General features: G+C 46.9%; 1 protein-coding gene and 1 long non-coding RNA gene across 2 annotated transcripts in view; one reads left to right on the top strand and one right to left on the bottom strand.

Annotated features, from left to right (window-relative positions):
• Window positions 1-9,568, bottom strand: part of LOC106814396 (histone-lysine N-methyltransferase SETDB1-like) — a 21,689-nt gene extending 12,121 nt beyond the window's left edge. Inside the window, exons 1-17 of the mRNA XM_014818714.1 lie at window positions 9,397-9,568; window positions 8,991-9,090; window positions 8,250-8,382; window positions 7,893-7,900; window positions 7,702-7,806; window positions 6,845-6,941; window positions 6,380-6,500; window positions 5,308-5,624; window positions 4,933-5,112; window positions 3,955-4,081; window positions 3,745-3,852; window positions 3,175-3,412; window positions 2,664-2,847; window positions 2,157-2,342; window positions 1,706-1,827; window positions 964-1,068; window positions 319-431 (exon numbers count right to left, since the gene is read on the bottom strand). Of these exons, the coding sequence (XP_014674200.1) occupies window positions 319-431; window positions 964-1,068; window positions 1,706-1,827; window positions 2,157-2,342; window positions 2,664-2,847; window positions 3,175-3,412; window positions 3,745-3,852; window positions 3,955-4,081; window positions 4,933-5,112; window positions 5,308-5,624; window positions 6,380-6,500; window positions 6,845-6,941; window positions 7,702-7,806; window positions 7,893-7,900; window positions 8,250-8,382; window positions 8,991-9,090; window positions 9,397-9,568 (2,416 nt within the window). The remainder of the gene's footprint in view (window positions 1-318; window positions 432-963; window positions 1,069-1,705; window positions 1,828-2,156; window positions 2,343-2,663; window positions 2,848-3,174; window positions 3,413-3,744; window positions 3,853-3,954; window positions 4,082-4,932; window positions 5,113-5,307; window positions 5,625-6,379; window positions 6,501-6,844; window positions 6,942-7,701; window positions 7,807-7,892; window positions 7,901-8,249; window positions 8,383-8,990; window positions 9,091-9,396) is intronic.
• Window positions 9,569-10,238: 670 nt separating this feature from the next.
• LOC106814399 lies at window positions 10,239-15,393 on the top strand. Its single transcript, XR_001394601.1, has 4 exons — window positions 10,239-10,390; window positions 12,059-12,198; window positions 12,635-12,765; window positions 14,841-15,393. It is a non-coding gene; the product is annotated as an uncharacterized LOC106814399 (long non-coding RNA).
• The last annotated feature ends 172 nt before the right edge of the window (window positions 15,394-15,565 follow it).

Raw genomic sequence — 15,565 nt, 5'->3', positions numbered from 1 at the left:
GTGTGTGTGTGTGTGTGTGCGTACGTGCGTGTGTGCGAGTGTGACATAGGTAGACATATCAGCAACTGCTATATGTATGGCTGCTATGAGTATGACTGAGACAGACACAAATATATCAGTAACTATTTAGGTATGACTAGTAGGTCAATAGAGAGAATTGACGAATATATAGATGTCAATAGGACCAAACCGTTAAATGTTTAAAGTAGCATGCGTGCGTGCGTGTGCATATGTTCATGTATGTACTGCACACACAGATGGGGCTCGCCCTTAAGAATAAGCCCACGAATTTACAATCACAGGAGGAAGGGGAGATACATAGGAGGCATACACGAACCTCGTTTGCTCCCTGCTCCGTGAGAAGCTGTCCGGCATAGCAGCAGATGAAGGTGCCAGCTGGGATGTCGTTCAAGCAGCGTAGGCCCCAACCCCTGTAAGAACGAACACCCATCGGTGAGATACAGCATATAGCATTCATACACACAGCATTTATTCAGCACAGTTGTATACACAATATATGGCATCACATACAGAGCATATAGCATCACATACACAGCATATAGCATTACATACACAGAATATAGCATCACATACACAGCATATAGCATCACATACACAGAATATAGCATTACAATTACATATGCAACATATGGTATGTAGAATCTTATATTCAATTGCCAATCACACAAGTTTACGCGATGACTTCGTGTAAATCACGGATAGATGCACACAGACGGCTAGGCTCGAGTGAGTGAGCGAGGGGGATGAGAGCGTGAGAGAGAGGGAGAGAGAGCGAGAGAAAGCGTGTGAGAGAGAGAGAGAAAGAGAGAGAGAGAGAGAGGAAGAGAAGAGAGATAGAGAGAAAGAGAGAGACACACAGACAGAGGAAGAAAGAGAATGATGACAGGAGCAGCAACAGCGCAGCAAGATGGCGGCTGATCGACAACTGAGAGCACCACTAACTTTCTGTCGGTCTTGAACACCTGCAGTCGTAAGCTGAGTCCATTCTGCACGACCCTGTTGTGACACTTCTTACTACACTTACACGTCGAGTTGCACTCGTAGACTCTGCAAACGACGCAAAAACACCTCTCAGTCGATTTCCCGGAGCATATCATTAGATTACAAATTCACGAGATCGTGAGAAACTCGTTTAACAATGAGTTTCTCTACAACAGGCAGAATACATTTAACGTCTCGATAGTCTATTGTGAAGCCCCGCGCCAGTCCCCCCGTCCGCGCGCGCTCCTCCCACCCCGGGATGACTGCTTCCTTGAGCCGGGGGTCATGGTAACCAGAGTTGCCGTTGGCAAAAGTTCCTGATGGCATTTTATTATTGTTTCTATGTTGTATTTCGAAGATTTAGCCCTGCTACGGCCTCTTTTTTTACTCTAGGGTGTATTTAGAGTTAATCGCTTATTTCTCATCCTTCCCAGTCGAAGTGTAATGATGAACAAATCGTTATTCTTACATTTTGTACCTTTCCCAGCCGAACGGAACAACAGCGGAATCATGAACGAATCGTTGTTCATGTAATTCTTACATTTCCCAGCTGAACAACAAGGGAATGAAATCTTATTCATGTAATTCTTACATTTCCCAGCTGAACAACAAGGGAATGAAATCTTATTCATGTAATTCTTACATTTCCCAGCTGAACAACAAGGGAACGTTACCCTCCACGCGCGCTCCTCCCAACACCTACCCTGTGATGACTGCTTCCTTGAGCCGGCGGTCGTGGTAGCCAGCGTCCGGGTTTGCCTCTCCCCCTCCGTTGGCCTTCGAGGCGGTGACGGTGAGCTGCACACACGCACACTTCTCACGATCCTGCGGGAAGAACGGGGAAGACGTTGGTGGGAGGGAAGACGGGCGATGCGTCGTCTACCAGGAAGCGCTTAAGGCATTTCTTCTGAGCTTGCGTTTCCCCAGGAGCTTCCCAACTCTCTTCTACAGAACTCCGACCATCCCCGCCTGGTCCCATACCAAACTCCCACCATCCCCTCACTGACACTCCCCCGGTTCCCCACCAGATTCCGACCATCCCTGCCCGGTCCCTTACCGATCTCCGACCATCCCTGCCCGGTCCCCCTACCTAACTCCCACCATCCCCGCCCTTACCTAACTCCCACCATCCCCGCCCAACCCCCCGCTCCTACCTGGCAGTCGTCCTCGCAGTCGCAGCCGCAGAGGAAGGCCGGGTCTAGGTTGAGGTTGACGCCGCGCGTCGGTATGCGGTGCTGGCTGTACTCGATGTAGTCCGGGTACTCGCGATCGACGCCGTTCACGCACGGGATCGGCACGTTCTCCTTGCCGTACGAGATGTCCTTGATGTCACAGAACGACTGGAGAGAGAGGAGAGAGAGAGCGTGAGTGAGAGAGAGCGTGAGTGAGAGAGAGCGAGAAAGAGAGAGAAAAAGAGAGAGAAAGAAAGAGAGAGAGAGAGAGAGAGAGAGAGAGAGAAAGAGAGAGGGAGCGGGAGAGAGAAAGAGAGAGAGAAAGAGAGAGAGAGAGAGAGAGAGTAGAGAGAGAGAGATAGAAAGTGAGAGCGAGACAGAGCGATATATAGAGAGAGTGAAAGCGAGAGATATAGACCGGTTGAGATACATGCGACATTCTCGCGTCTGCTACTCTCACTCAAGATGGCCGCCGCTGCCATGACTCACCTTCTTCGGCACAAAGTATCCGTAGGGGTCGAGGTAGGGGTCGTAGCAGAACAGGTCGATCGTTAGCTTAGAGTTGACGACGGTAAGGTAGCGCTGCACCTCTGTGATCGTGCGCAGACGACGGGCACACGGCGCGCGGTAGAACACAAACTGCTTCGGTCCGGGATGCTTCTTCGCGATTTGCCTGCGGTCAGGAGAACGGGAAATATTTCAAAATGGCCGCCGCCACTGCTGCGCGCAAGGCCTCTACTGTTTATCATTTTACAGTTGTTCACTACGTAAAAACGCTAGATTTCAAAATGGCAGGGGCCACTGCTGCGCGCAAGGCCTCTTCTCGCTTATTTCTCATCCTTCCCAGTCGAAGTGTAATGATGAACAAACCGTTATTCTTGCATTTTGTACCTTTCCCAGCCGAACAACAGCGGAATCATGAACGAATCGTTGTTCATGTAATTCTTACATTTCCCAGCTGAACAACAAGGGAACGGAATCTTATTCTTGTAATTCTTACCTTTCCCAGCCGAACAACAACGGAATAGTGAACGGATTCTTGTTCTTGTACTTCTCCGGATCGTCGTCGACCTTCGTGATGCAAGATGGCCGACACGCGTGCGCGAAGTAGCGGGACCGGGTGCCCGGCTGCTGACGCATCTTCTGCGTGAATCGCTGGCCCTCCGATCCGTCGAACTGCTGCTGAGTGAAGTGTCCCGCGGGTTCGTAGAGGATGCGTGGTCCCTCGCGTTCCACGTCTACGTCAGCCATTTTAAATAAATGTAAATAAAATATACATGCGCGTATGCACACGCTCATACAAATACACGCGCGCACGCACGTATGTAAGCATAGATAGATAGATAGATATATAGATATATAGATGCACACACGCACACGCGCACGCACGCACGCACGCACGCACATATATAGACAGATAGATATACAGACACATAGAAAGATATATTCACTAATGCCATATTATCTTCGGTTTCAATTTTATTGCATCACAACAACTACATATCCATGTGTCGCGTAACCACATGCAGGAAGCGGACAATAATAAGATCCGCGATCAACGATCTCTTACCGGCCGGCTTCTTCCCCGCTGTGCTCTTTCTTGCGGTCATCTTCTTCTTCTGCCCCGGCTCGCTCATCCCAGGTTGCGCCACCGCCGCCTGCTTCTGTTTCGCCGCTTCTAACATCATAAAAAACACGACCGTTAGCCAGGCGACCGTCTCTCGCGCTAAACTGCAAAATTTATCGATTCGACCGCTAGATGGCGTCGGCGATGCGTTACCTTGGTTACCGTTGAAGCTGTCGCCGCGCGTGTACTCGACGAACGGGGCGGGCCTCTTGTTCTTCTGCACGGTTAGGTGGCGGCGCGCCGTCTTGTTGGTGCCCTGCTGTGTCCGGTTCGCGTTCATCTACAGAGATTCACACGATACAGAGAATCTCAGAGATGCCAACACATATTTGAAGCAATCTGTAGTTTCTGGCCATCAAATTAGTAGTTCGAGAGTCACATAGTGACCCGAGTTTGCTAGGGGGGTCCGGAAAATTTTTTGATTCTGAGATGCAATTTCCTGCATTCTGAGGGTCAATAATGACAATAAATTGACAAAAAATGTCAAAATTATTTTTTTTTTCGATCACAGTAAAATTCGTAGTTTGATACAAACTGGTCGTAGTGGTGCAAAAGGAATAGAAATTCGTATAAAATACAGATAAATCGTGATTGGTGCATCTCTGGTGTGGTTATGTGTCACGATAAGCCGTCATACACCCTGGAGAGTAGTGGCTGCATGGGGACAGGGTCACCATCCCACCCCCACCCCCTCCCTCAGTAGCTACATGCTCAGGGATGGGTATGTATATGTATATATATATATGTATGCGACACGAAACGATGCATCAATCGTGCACAGGCTCACAGGAGAGTAGTGCATGGCTGCATGGGGGAGCGTATGTCTCATCCCCCGCATCCCTCTCAACATGTAGCAGCATGCTCAGGGATGGGTATGTATATGTGTCATCCCATGTCCATCAGGCAGCGTCAGGGTTAATCAACAATGTAAACGCCAAATTAATTGGTGCGTTTATGTGTAGGGATCAGTTCTCTAGTTGCCTCAGTTTCGACTATATATAGGTATATATAAACATATATAAATATATATAGATATATATATATGTATATATATATATATATGTATATGTATGTATATATACGTGTATGTATGTACATATATATACACGCCTGCATGGCACTATAGCTCACCAGCTCTCTGTAGAGTGGCTCCAGGCGTGTCGAGCCTCTGTATATCCACTCAGTCCTCTTATCTGCCTCAAAGTACATCTTCACGAGGCTGGCGTTGACCTCTATGACCTTCGCCGACCACCAGCTCGCATTCCACTCGACCTTGATCGACTGACCTTTAGTGAGTCTGACCATGGGTCTCTGTAAAGGTGTGAGCATGTGAGATGCAACGACGTGAGAGTTTGTGTCGATACGTCCGGTAAGGATGTACAGTTGACAGATCATTCAAAACACATGCGCTGTTAACGTATCGAACGTGACACGAAACAATGACCTCGTCGCACACGTTGCGGCGCCACCTATCCCCCCGCGCACGCGCACGGCGGCGCCACCTACCTCCGGGTACTGCTGCAGGTAGTCGCGTATAAAGTCGCGCGAGTCGACGTAGACGTCGTCCCACACGTTGCGGCTCGTCGAGAACACGACGTGGATCTCCTCGAGGCGGCAGTACTGCGCGTAGCCGTCGTCGAAGAACACGAGGTAGGTGTATCCGTTGCGCGGGTTCGGCGGCTCCGCCATGACGCCGGCGTAGTACTGCGCGCAGCCGCCGGCGCCGCGCCTCTCCTCCCCCACGTCCTCGCGTTGCTGCGCCGCGGTCGCCACCGCGGACGCCGCCGCGGCGTTCGCAGCCGCGAGGTCGTCCGTGTAGCGCGCTGCAGGCAGACGACGACGCGAGCGATGAAATGCAGGGTGCAGGGTAAAAAATGCACGGGAGCGACGAGCGATTCGCTCTTCAAAACTCCGAAATCGCTGCCGTGAGGCTCAAAATAGCTCCCATAAAATTTATGATAAGAGCTATTTTTTCACAGACGTTTGAAAAAGAGCTCCCGTGAAAAAAAAATTCACCCTAACGGGGTGTGTGTTGGTAGATGTAGCGTAATCTGGGGGACATAGACCCTATGAGCGTCAGTAGATGTAACGTGTGCAATAGCGAGAGACACGTCGTGTTACAACGTCGTGATACAAGCGAGCGAAGTGAGCGATTTAACGAGGTAAACAAGGTGTAGATGTGTCGGTAGATGCGACGCGTGGTTGGGTTGGTGCGGTACTGAAGGACACATAGCGTTAGTATAGAGTTGCTGTTGTCAGCATAGCGCGCTGCCAGCAGATGATGAGGGAGTGAGCGTGAGCGAGGTTAACAAGGTGTGTGTGCGTCGGTAGATGTAACGTGACAGTGTGTGTTTGTAGATGTAGTGTGTGTGGTAGCGAGGGACAAACCACGTTAGTATAGAGTTGCTGGTGTCGTGCAAAGGTCAACACTCTTTACTTATACAACTGTACAAAATGAAAGTGATCGATTAAATTAACTAATTCGCTCGAGTTAATCTCGCGTTTAAAAACAATGACCGAATCGAGATCAGACACACACCGAATCGAGATGGCCAGGCATTAGTAGAGATGTGCTCACCTATGATGCGTGTGCCCACGGGCAGCACACAGTCCGGACTACACGCGTAAGCTATGTGCTTCGAGTCGACCCACTTGGAGTTTGATCCCAACTTTGAGTCAAACTTCACCCGGAACTGCTTCTGTAACAAGGAAATGAAGTCCATAATGAGGAACGCATTCCGTAATGGGAAGCAGATTATGTAAGGAGGAACAAATATTATGTGACGTGGAACGAATTTCAGGACGAGGAACGAATTCCGTAACAAGGAACGAATTCCGTAATAAGGGAACAAATTCCGTAATAAGGAAAAAGAAAGCGAAGAGTGACTCAGTAGAAAAGATCGCTTCAGAGAAACGATTTGGGAGGGAGGGCAAGACAAGAAGACACGTGAGGCAATTCGACCAACAAGGTCATCTACGAGCGAGGTCATCTACGAACGAGGTCATCTACGAACGAGGGAGGCAGTGACGAGACACTCCTCACCTCTCTGGTCATTCCCATTCCCATCTCGTGTACGGTACCCTTGTGCCAGACGTCGTTGTTCTTCTTGGCGAACACCTTGCATCCGCTGTAGAGCTCTCTGCAAAAAGGAAGAAAGGTTACGAGACTCGACTCTCGCTGACTCTCGATGCACGTGGCGAGCTTGAGTCTGCTTTGCAAGAGGAGACAAGAGTGAGAGAGGGAGAGAGTGAGAGAGAGGAAGAGAGAAAAAGAAAGAGAGAGAGAAAGAGGGAGAGATAGATAGATAAGCGAGAGAGAAAGACGAGAGAGAGGAGAGAGAGAGAAGAGAGAAGAGAGAAAGAGAGAGGAGGAGAGAGAGATGAGAGAGAGGAGGTGAGGAGAGCGAGAGGAGGAGAGAGAGAGAGGAGAGAGTAGAGAGAGAGGAGAGAGAGAATGAAAGAGAGAAGAGAGAGAGAGAGCATAGGAGAGTGAGAGCGAGACAGAGAAAGAGATGAGAAAGAGAGAAGAGAGAGAGACGAGAGACGAGAGAGAGAGGAGAGAGAGAGAGAGAGCTGAGAGAGAGAGAGAGAGAGAGAGAGAGAGAGAGGAGAGAAGAAGATGAGAGAGAGAGAGAGGAGAACAGAAAGGGGAGAAGGCTAGAGATAAGAGAGAGAAAGACCACAGATGAGAGTGAGAGCCGACGAGCGAGACGAGAAAGAGGAAAGAGAGAGACGATGAGGATAGAGAGATGAGAGAGTAGCAGACAGAGATAGAGAGGAGAGAGAGAGAGAGAGAGAAAGAGAGATAGAGAAAGAGAGAAAGAGAGAGAGGGAAGGAGAGATAGAGATAGAGAGAGAGAAAGAGAAACAGACAGACAGACAGAGATAGAGAGTACATACGGTCGCTTCACTGGTCCCCTCTGCAGGTTGAACTTGGGAGGCGGCTGGGCTTTGACGGTGTGTATTAATATCTCCCATAGGTGGCGCCAATTTTCCACTCGTCTCCTACAGGAAAAACAACCATCAAACTCTGCGAGCATCGGCTCGTCCTAATTTCTCGGACCGAGTAAAACTCAGGCCAGTAAACTTACAGCCAAACCTGAATACAGGGATCAATCAACAAAGCCCCACAAATGGTGACCTTAAACACACAGGTTTTCATGCGCTAAAGGTCATGCTCTCTCTATAGCTGCCACTCGTGCGAAACACCAAAACTGTCCTTTATAGACAGGTGTTCTTTCTATAGAAGTGTTCTCGCTATGTAACCGTCACCCAAGGTAAACACCAAAACTGTCATTTATAGACAGGCCTCTCAATTTCCACACAGACGTGACCTTCTAACACAGGTGTGAGTGCGCGCACAACGACATGACATCTAACACAGGGGTTAGTACGCGCGCACGACCTGGAGTCAACGCACGACCCCTGGGTCGCGGGCGGCATCTTACCGTGCGCGGGGACTCCGGACCTTCGCTCAGGCGGCGGCCCGCACCCGGCTGTAGCGTCGGTATGGAGGTGGGCAGGTACTGCACGTCGTCATCGTCGTCGTCTGCTATCTCCTTGACGACCTCGTTCGCACGCCTGCAACGAACAGCATCCCACGGTTAACGCCGTCGCCGGTCGTCGTCCATTGTACTGCCACCAGACCCGTAGCCAGGGGGGGTTCGAGGGGTTCGCCCCCCCCCCCGAGCCCCCCTCCCCAAGCAAAAAGGGGAAAAAAATCCCATTTGAAAACTTCACCTCAGGTATGCACCAGATCGCTCCATTTTAGTGTAATAATTGCAAAATCTCCATCGTGTGGGAGGGGGGACACCACACCCTCCCCCTGCTCAGTCGCTATGCTCCCTCGCTCGGTCGCTATGCTTCGATCCTCGCTCGCTATGCTTCGATCCTCGCTCGGTCGCTTCGCGCCCTCACAAATTGCCAACATTTAAAAACGAACCCCCTCCCAATATAAAGCTGGCTACGGGCCTGCTGCCACGTTCGTGCGAAAGATATTTTCACACGAATTCTGCTGCTTAATAGTAGTGTTTAACAACTACAACTAGTCTACAAGTTGTATGACGCGCAATTTTAGCTATGTGGCAAACGTGCAAGTACTAGTATGAAACCGACGGTGAACCGTTTTAACTATTTAATAGCTGATGTCTGTTTGGCATATCATACTAGAATCATTAGTAACAAATTACCGTATCTCATCATCTACGCGTGCCTCTTCCATCTCCTTTTTCACTCTGACCAGGGTTGATTCAACGTTGCTAAACATCTTGCTAACATCCTTCTTTTGTGCTAAAAACAGTGGAATTACACTGTAGCCGTGTAGTTCGAATTTTACGTCGACTCAGGCTTAGGGCAGAAACTATTCTAAACCAATTAATGTTTATATACAAGATTGATAATACATCAAACATGTTATGACAACTACAGATTCACTTGCTCTCTTGGCATGGTTGCATTATATCTACAAACAAATTCAATATTATTGCTATTACTGTCATAATAATAATATTAAATAACTATAATAATAATTATTATATTAATATTAACTTTGGCATAATAACATTAATAATACATGCAACATGCCACCAATCTTACTTTCAAGTGATGTTGTTTGCGTGGCAAGAAAAGCCAGCGCCTGTGCGCAGTGAAAACCTAGGTCCATCTCTTTGAAAGCCTCATCAAGAGCTTGCTGAAAGTTGTCAACTCCGATGATGACCTCAGGATCATCCTCGTTAGCTAACGCTGGGTCTGGGTCTGGCTTCGCCATCACGTCAGACCCTGGCATCGCAATGTTCTAAAGATTGAAGGTTTCTTAGTTAGAACTTAGAAGTGGGATTGTGAGTGTTGGAAGTATACGTAATAATACTAATATAGATGTACGTAGTACGTTGTATTTTACGTATTGTTCTGTTAATAATTTTAATAGGTAATGTCATTAACAGCCTAAACAGGTAATGATAATTAACAAAACGACTCATTAATGACATGTAAATTGTAACTTATTATTTATAATTATTATTATTAACAACACAATACGATTGCATTTTGAAGTCGATGCCGAGCATACATGCATTGAATACTTCCAGATCACAACAAATACATCTTCGATAGACTTCGATAGAGTCCCTTGGCTTAGACTTTAAAGGCTTACCTTATGATAATAAGGTTAAGTAGATACTAGCCGGTAAGGGCAGTAAGTGAATGAATGAATTTTACTACAGAGTACAGTCTAAAAAATGTGTGTGTTTCACGGACACTTTACGGTTAGATATCGCGTAGGGTACTTAGCGACACTGATGACCTTTTGAATTCGTTAGCAACTACGACTGTATATTGATCTGCGTCAGCTTTTAAAATGTACGACTAGAACGTACAGACAAAAAGTAAAATTACAAACCTAGTAAAAGCAAAACAAAACGACTGTCACTCCGAAATATAGCAAATCTAGCCGCAGATAAAACAAGAGAACATGACAGGGTAATGCTTTCAGCCAATCAAACGTGAGGCACTTTTTTTCTAATGACGTCACGCCAAGGTTTTCGGCGCGAGACAGAAGATTGTAAACACGATTATGTGACTTATTAAAACGGTCAGTAAAAACTCGTTAAAGTGTGTTATAGTAGTATAAGATAGTAAAATAGTTGGTCTGTTACTGCAGTCTCCTTGCTGTCATGATTTGATGACTGGCCTGCGGCAGTCAATGTACGCGGGCTATAGTACTAGAGGCTAGCTACATCAGACTCAGTGCATGGTAACTCAACTTGGGCCCCATGTTTTGGCTAGGGACATGTTGGAACTTGGAAATGGAAGGTCGAAAAGCAAATCGAGTGGGCTAGTGTAGGACTCTCTGTCCAGGATGATACGGTTAAAGTTTCTAATTACATATGAAACGTTAGATACAATAATGTAACCCAAACCCAAGAGATAATGTACCAGAAGCCTCTCATCCTTTTGTGCTGGAGAAAAAAATTGCCCCCGAGAACACTCGGCCGTTCTGGGCGTTTCAGAGACTAGAACTTCCAAACGGGTTAATTCTGCAACGAACCTTTCTCGCCTATTGGAACTACTAGTATCGCGAATACCTGTATTAAAGCTAATATACCCTGTACAGTAGAAATCGAAGGAGAGGCTGCTAACTATACTGAGCGCCATTCTGTGACTACTGTGTAGTACTCGGTTGAAAGGCGGGATTCAACGACCGCAACCTCGGAGGGCGCTTGCGTTTGCCGATCGCATATGCGGCCTTGAGAAATGCGTTACGTCACAGGTCAAACAGAAATGCGCGCTCATATAGCGCACGCTGCGCATTCGAATTTGTAAACAGGGTATATAATTTAATACAGAGTAATAGCGATAGCAAGTAAATTCCAGATAGCGAGAAAGGTCCGGGAGAATAAACCCAGTTTGGAAGTTCTAGTCCTCTGAAAACGCACCAGCAAACCGCCCAGTGATCACTCGGGCATCTCCGCCCAAAAGATAGGGAGGCCTTGTACCCTATCCTCTGGCTGGTTACATTATTGCTATCATAATGAAAGTGTGGCAACGCAAGGCACTGAGGTTGCCAGCGAGCATAAGCGCATAGGCCTAGTCGGGTACACTCCACAGCCAAGGGCTCGAATTAACGACGAGAAGGGCAGAGGCATTTTTAGGGCTGACAAATCGCCTGAATTTACTACAAAATGAAGCACAGAGGCAATTAAAAGACACGGCAAGACACAACTCTCAAATTTAGAAGGAACAAAGCAGCTTTTGTAAAATAAAGGAAAACTCATAACAAATCTATTACAGTCAAATCGTCTGCTTCTAATGACAAAAACAATAAGGCGCACATGCCCAGCTTAACACGCGTAACACCGACGAACGCCCTGTACCGTCGTGCCCCTCGCTAATGGATAGTACAGTAAACAAGAAATTGAGCATGGTCCCGCTATCAGGAAGCGAATAATTATCGCCGACTGCCGTATTCATCCCTCCTGCACTAATCGTTTAAGCTCGATCATATGCAACTACAGCACGCAACAGCGCACGTGTTATGTTGACTCGACTAAAGACGAAACTAGGGCAGTAGAATAAAGGGCAACGACAGCAATTACACAAAAGGGCAAGGCAGGTGACTGCCGTCGGTCGGGTTAGATTTTCAGGGGCAGTACGGCGATTGATAGGGGCACCGACGGCAATTGCCGTCGGTGCCTTCGGTTAATTCGAGCCCTGCTCCACACGGTTCGCTGTAGTAAAAATTTTTTTTACGTGATTTCAGGTCATGTCTGTTGACTGGGGCGATATAACAGACGAGCAGTTGCTGGAATTTGTAGTTGAGAGTGAAACTTCAGCCGCGACAGAACATGAAGATCACGAAGAGCGTGTCACTGAGAGGCAAACTCCGTTACAAGCCTACAGGTCAGTCATTGCATGGGGAATGTTAACTCAATAACTGCTAATACATATAGTAGTATAAATGAACCTATAACCATGGACCTATAGTGTAAGATTTATAATCCATCAGCTGTGCTGTGTGGCATCTATTGGATTAATGTACCACGTATATGTCAGCTCTGCAAGTCAATAATACGCTGTGGCTATATGCCCGGCAGCCGGGCATATAGCCACAGCGTATTATTGACTTGCAGTGCTGACATACGTGGTACATATTAATCCTGGTAAATTTCTCAGCCGGTAAATAAGTCGACGCTGCGTGTTCTGCGCATGCACACCTAACCGTCACGTGACGTCACATGACGTCATCCGGTAAATACTTCAACCGAATTGCGGGAAACACGACACTTTCGTCTTGACGTCGAGTACGACTACTAGCTAGTCTACTACTAATTCCAAGGGAGTATATCGAAGACGGAGAGACAAGTTATAATCAAGTCGACAGATCAACACAAAACATTCTTCACTTCAATGCAACAGCCAACACCCCATCGCTGGATCTTTAGACAGTAAATTGAATAATCTTAAAAGGTAAGTTCACACAAATATTCGCTGTCTTGACTCGAGTGTTCTAGCAAAATTTCCCAGCTAGTTTAGACTTGTAGGAGAAATTTTCTAGCTAGTTTATACATTCCCAGCTAGTTTAGGATGACCGGAGAAAAAGGTTTAGACTAGGAGAAATTTCCCAGCTAGTGTATACATTTTCTAGCTAGTTTAGACTTGTAGGAGAAATTTCCCAGCTAGTGTATAAATTTCCCAGCTACTTTCGACTGGTAGGAGAAATTTCCCAGCTAGTGTATACATTTTCTAGATAGTTTAGATTTGTAGGAGAAATTTCCCAGCTAGTGTCGACTGGTAGGAGAAATTTCCCAGCTAGTGTATACATGTCCCCGCTAGTTTAGACTTGTAGGAGAAATTTCCTAGCTAGTGTATACATTTTTAGGATGATAGGAGAAATTTCCTAATCTGACTATGTCAGATGAGCTAAAAACGGTGTCACACCCTTTCTGCCAGAATTTTTTTTCCCTTGCAACTACAACAGTATACCTTCTTGTTCTTGCTCTCTTTCATGGACGTCCCTGTCTGCCCAAGTGTCAACACCGACGGTTTGCCACTACTGGTCAATGCCTCTGTAGCAGTTAACGGCGGCGGCTCAGCGGGAAGATTAACAGCAGATGACGCCGCTCCGAAATGAAGCTCTGGTTGCTTTCTGACGCGCAGAACTGATATGTAGGGCGTGGCCGGGGGTTTGGGCGGACAAATTATGGTTGGTGCTGCTGCTATGTGTGGTTCTGAAATAGATGTTTGGAGATGGGCTTTTGGAAACTCTTGGACTAGTTGGACAAGTTGGAGTAGTGACGACGGTAGCAATTGTGGTTGAGCTGATAAGGAGATGGGAGGTGCAGGGGGTTGCACACTGAATGACTCAGATGAGAATGAGGGCAATGGAGGAGGAGGAAGCTGGGGCATTCCCGACTGTATCCTGTTGTGTTTCTCATCAGAACTCTGAAAGGATGAAGTAGAACATGGCAAAGAAGTCCTATACATAATATGCTGTATTCGTAATATAATACTTAATATATAGCCTTCTGGCTGGCGGTCTACACTTGCCGCTGGTGCTGGCGGCTGGCGGCTGGCTACGGTAGCCAGCGGCAACTGTAGGCGGGCTATAGTTACTACAGCTAGCTTACTACTAGCTCTAGAATTATAGCCCTCCGCTCGGCCGGAGGGCTATACAACATACTATCGCGCTTGATACTATGGCAATTTCCACGTAGTAATCCGTTCGCCCTGTTTGCCCATTATAAAGTTCTTCCTTATGGCAAATAAAGCACATTCTGTGCCAGAGAAATGTCTTAAGTTACTACAAACACTATAATTAAAGTGCAAACTAACGCTGAAATGTTGTACTTACTCGGCGACGTATTATTTCGAAGTGGAGGGGTGGCCAGGTTCCACGCGGTTGCAAACGGCGCTAGCGCTGCGCAACGACAAATGGCGCTTCAACGCGCGTGCAACCTACCCACCCCTCCACTTGCAAATACATTGTGCCCGCTGAAAGGGAAAAAGTTGTCTTTGATTACTACCTGAAAATTGCCATAGTATGTTGTATAGCCCTGCGGCAGATCAGAGGGCTATAGTTCTAGAGCTAGCTTACTATGTGGTCAATGATAGTGTCATATTTGAAAGGCATATGTGCATCATCTTCATGGACAAGAGAAATGCGCCAACGAGTATGCTGGTGATCATGTGTGTATTATAAGTGATATGTGAAATTTCGCGCTTTTAGTGAACATGGTTGTTTCAACTTCTTAAATGCAATGGTCGATCACAAGCAATGCCAATAGCGTACGCACACTATTTCAACGATAGTTACAGGTGAAATGTAAGTTTCCGATATAACTTAAGACATCGATGTTGACTTGACATAACACGCATGAATTGTGTACGACAGACGTTTTATAGGAGCAAGTAAGCATTAATAACTTTGTGCGTGGCATGCGTAATAGAATGTGGTATAGGCGTGTTGGAAGTGTACATGAGCTGTAGTCCTATAGGTACATAAGCAGGTCATTGACTTTGGTTTGTGTGATATTTTGTTGCAGATGAACGCGCGAGACTTGGTCGATCATGTTGCGATCCGGGAAGCATGTTCTGCAGTAGTGAAATACTACAAGGACGCGAAGGTCAGGTGGATCATCTGTGGATGGTACAAACCAGGCATCGCGGCAGGGGCAGAAGTGGCGAAGGAACCCAAGTTCCACGTAACGCACGTTCGGCCTTAACGCGTGCTTGCCGAAGCGCCCAAGTACAAGTGTCCTGTGGCGCCAGTGGCCGCAGCAGAACGGCTTGAACTAGCGTTCCCTCGGCCGGCCGCCCAAGCAGCTGCTTGCGTCGACAATGTCGATGTCTAAGTATGCATGACATGGATGCACGGCCGTTATATATATATGTGAAGAGTAGATAATAGAAGATGCTAATAATGTGTTATTGTGTTATTGAGTTCTCTACTTATAGAGCTCTGCGAGAAATGCAGCATACTCTACTGCTTAGAAACACACAGTATGTATATGTCAACTAATTACATAAAAATTGTATACTGACCTACCTACGTTCTACCTACCATACTACTATCCTACTATACTATACCATACCATACCATACCATACCATACCATACCATACCATACCATACCATACCATACCATACCATACCATACCATACCATACCATACCATACCATACCATAGTCCCCATACCATACCATACCATACCATACCATACCATACCATACCATACCATACCATACCATACCATACCATACCATACCA

This window comes from Priapulus caudatus, unplaced genomic scaffold (genome assembly GCF_000485595.1).
Source record: "Priapulus caudatus unplaced genomic scaffold, Priapulus_caudatus-5.0.1 Scaffold918, whole genome shotgun sequence".
NCBI lineage: Eukaryota > Metazoa > Priapulida > Priapulimorpha > Priapulimorphida > Priapulidae > Priapulus > Priapulus caudatus.
The sequence above is the reverse complement of the archived record's forward strand: the minus strand, read 5'-3'. Positions and strand labels throughout refer to the sequence as shown.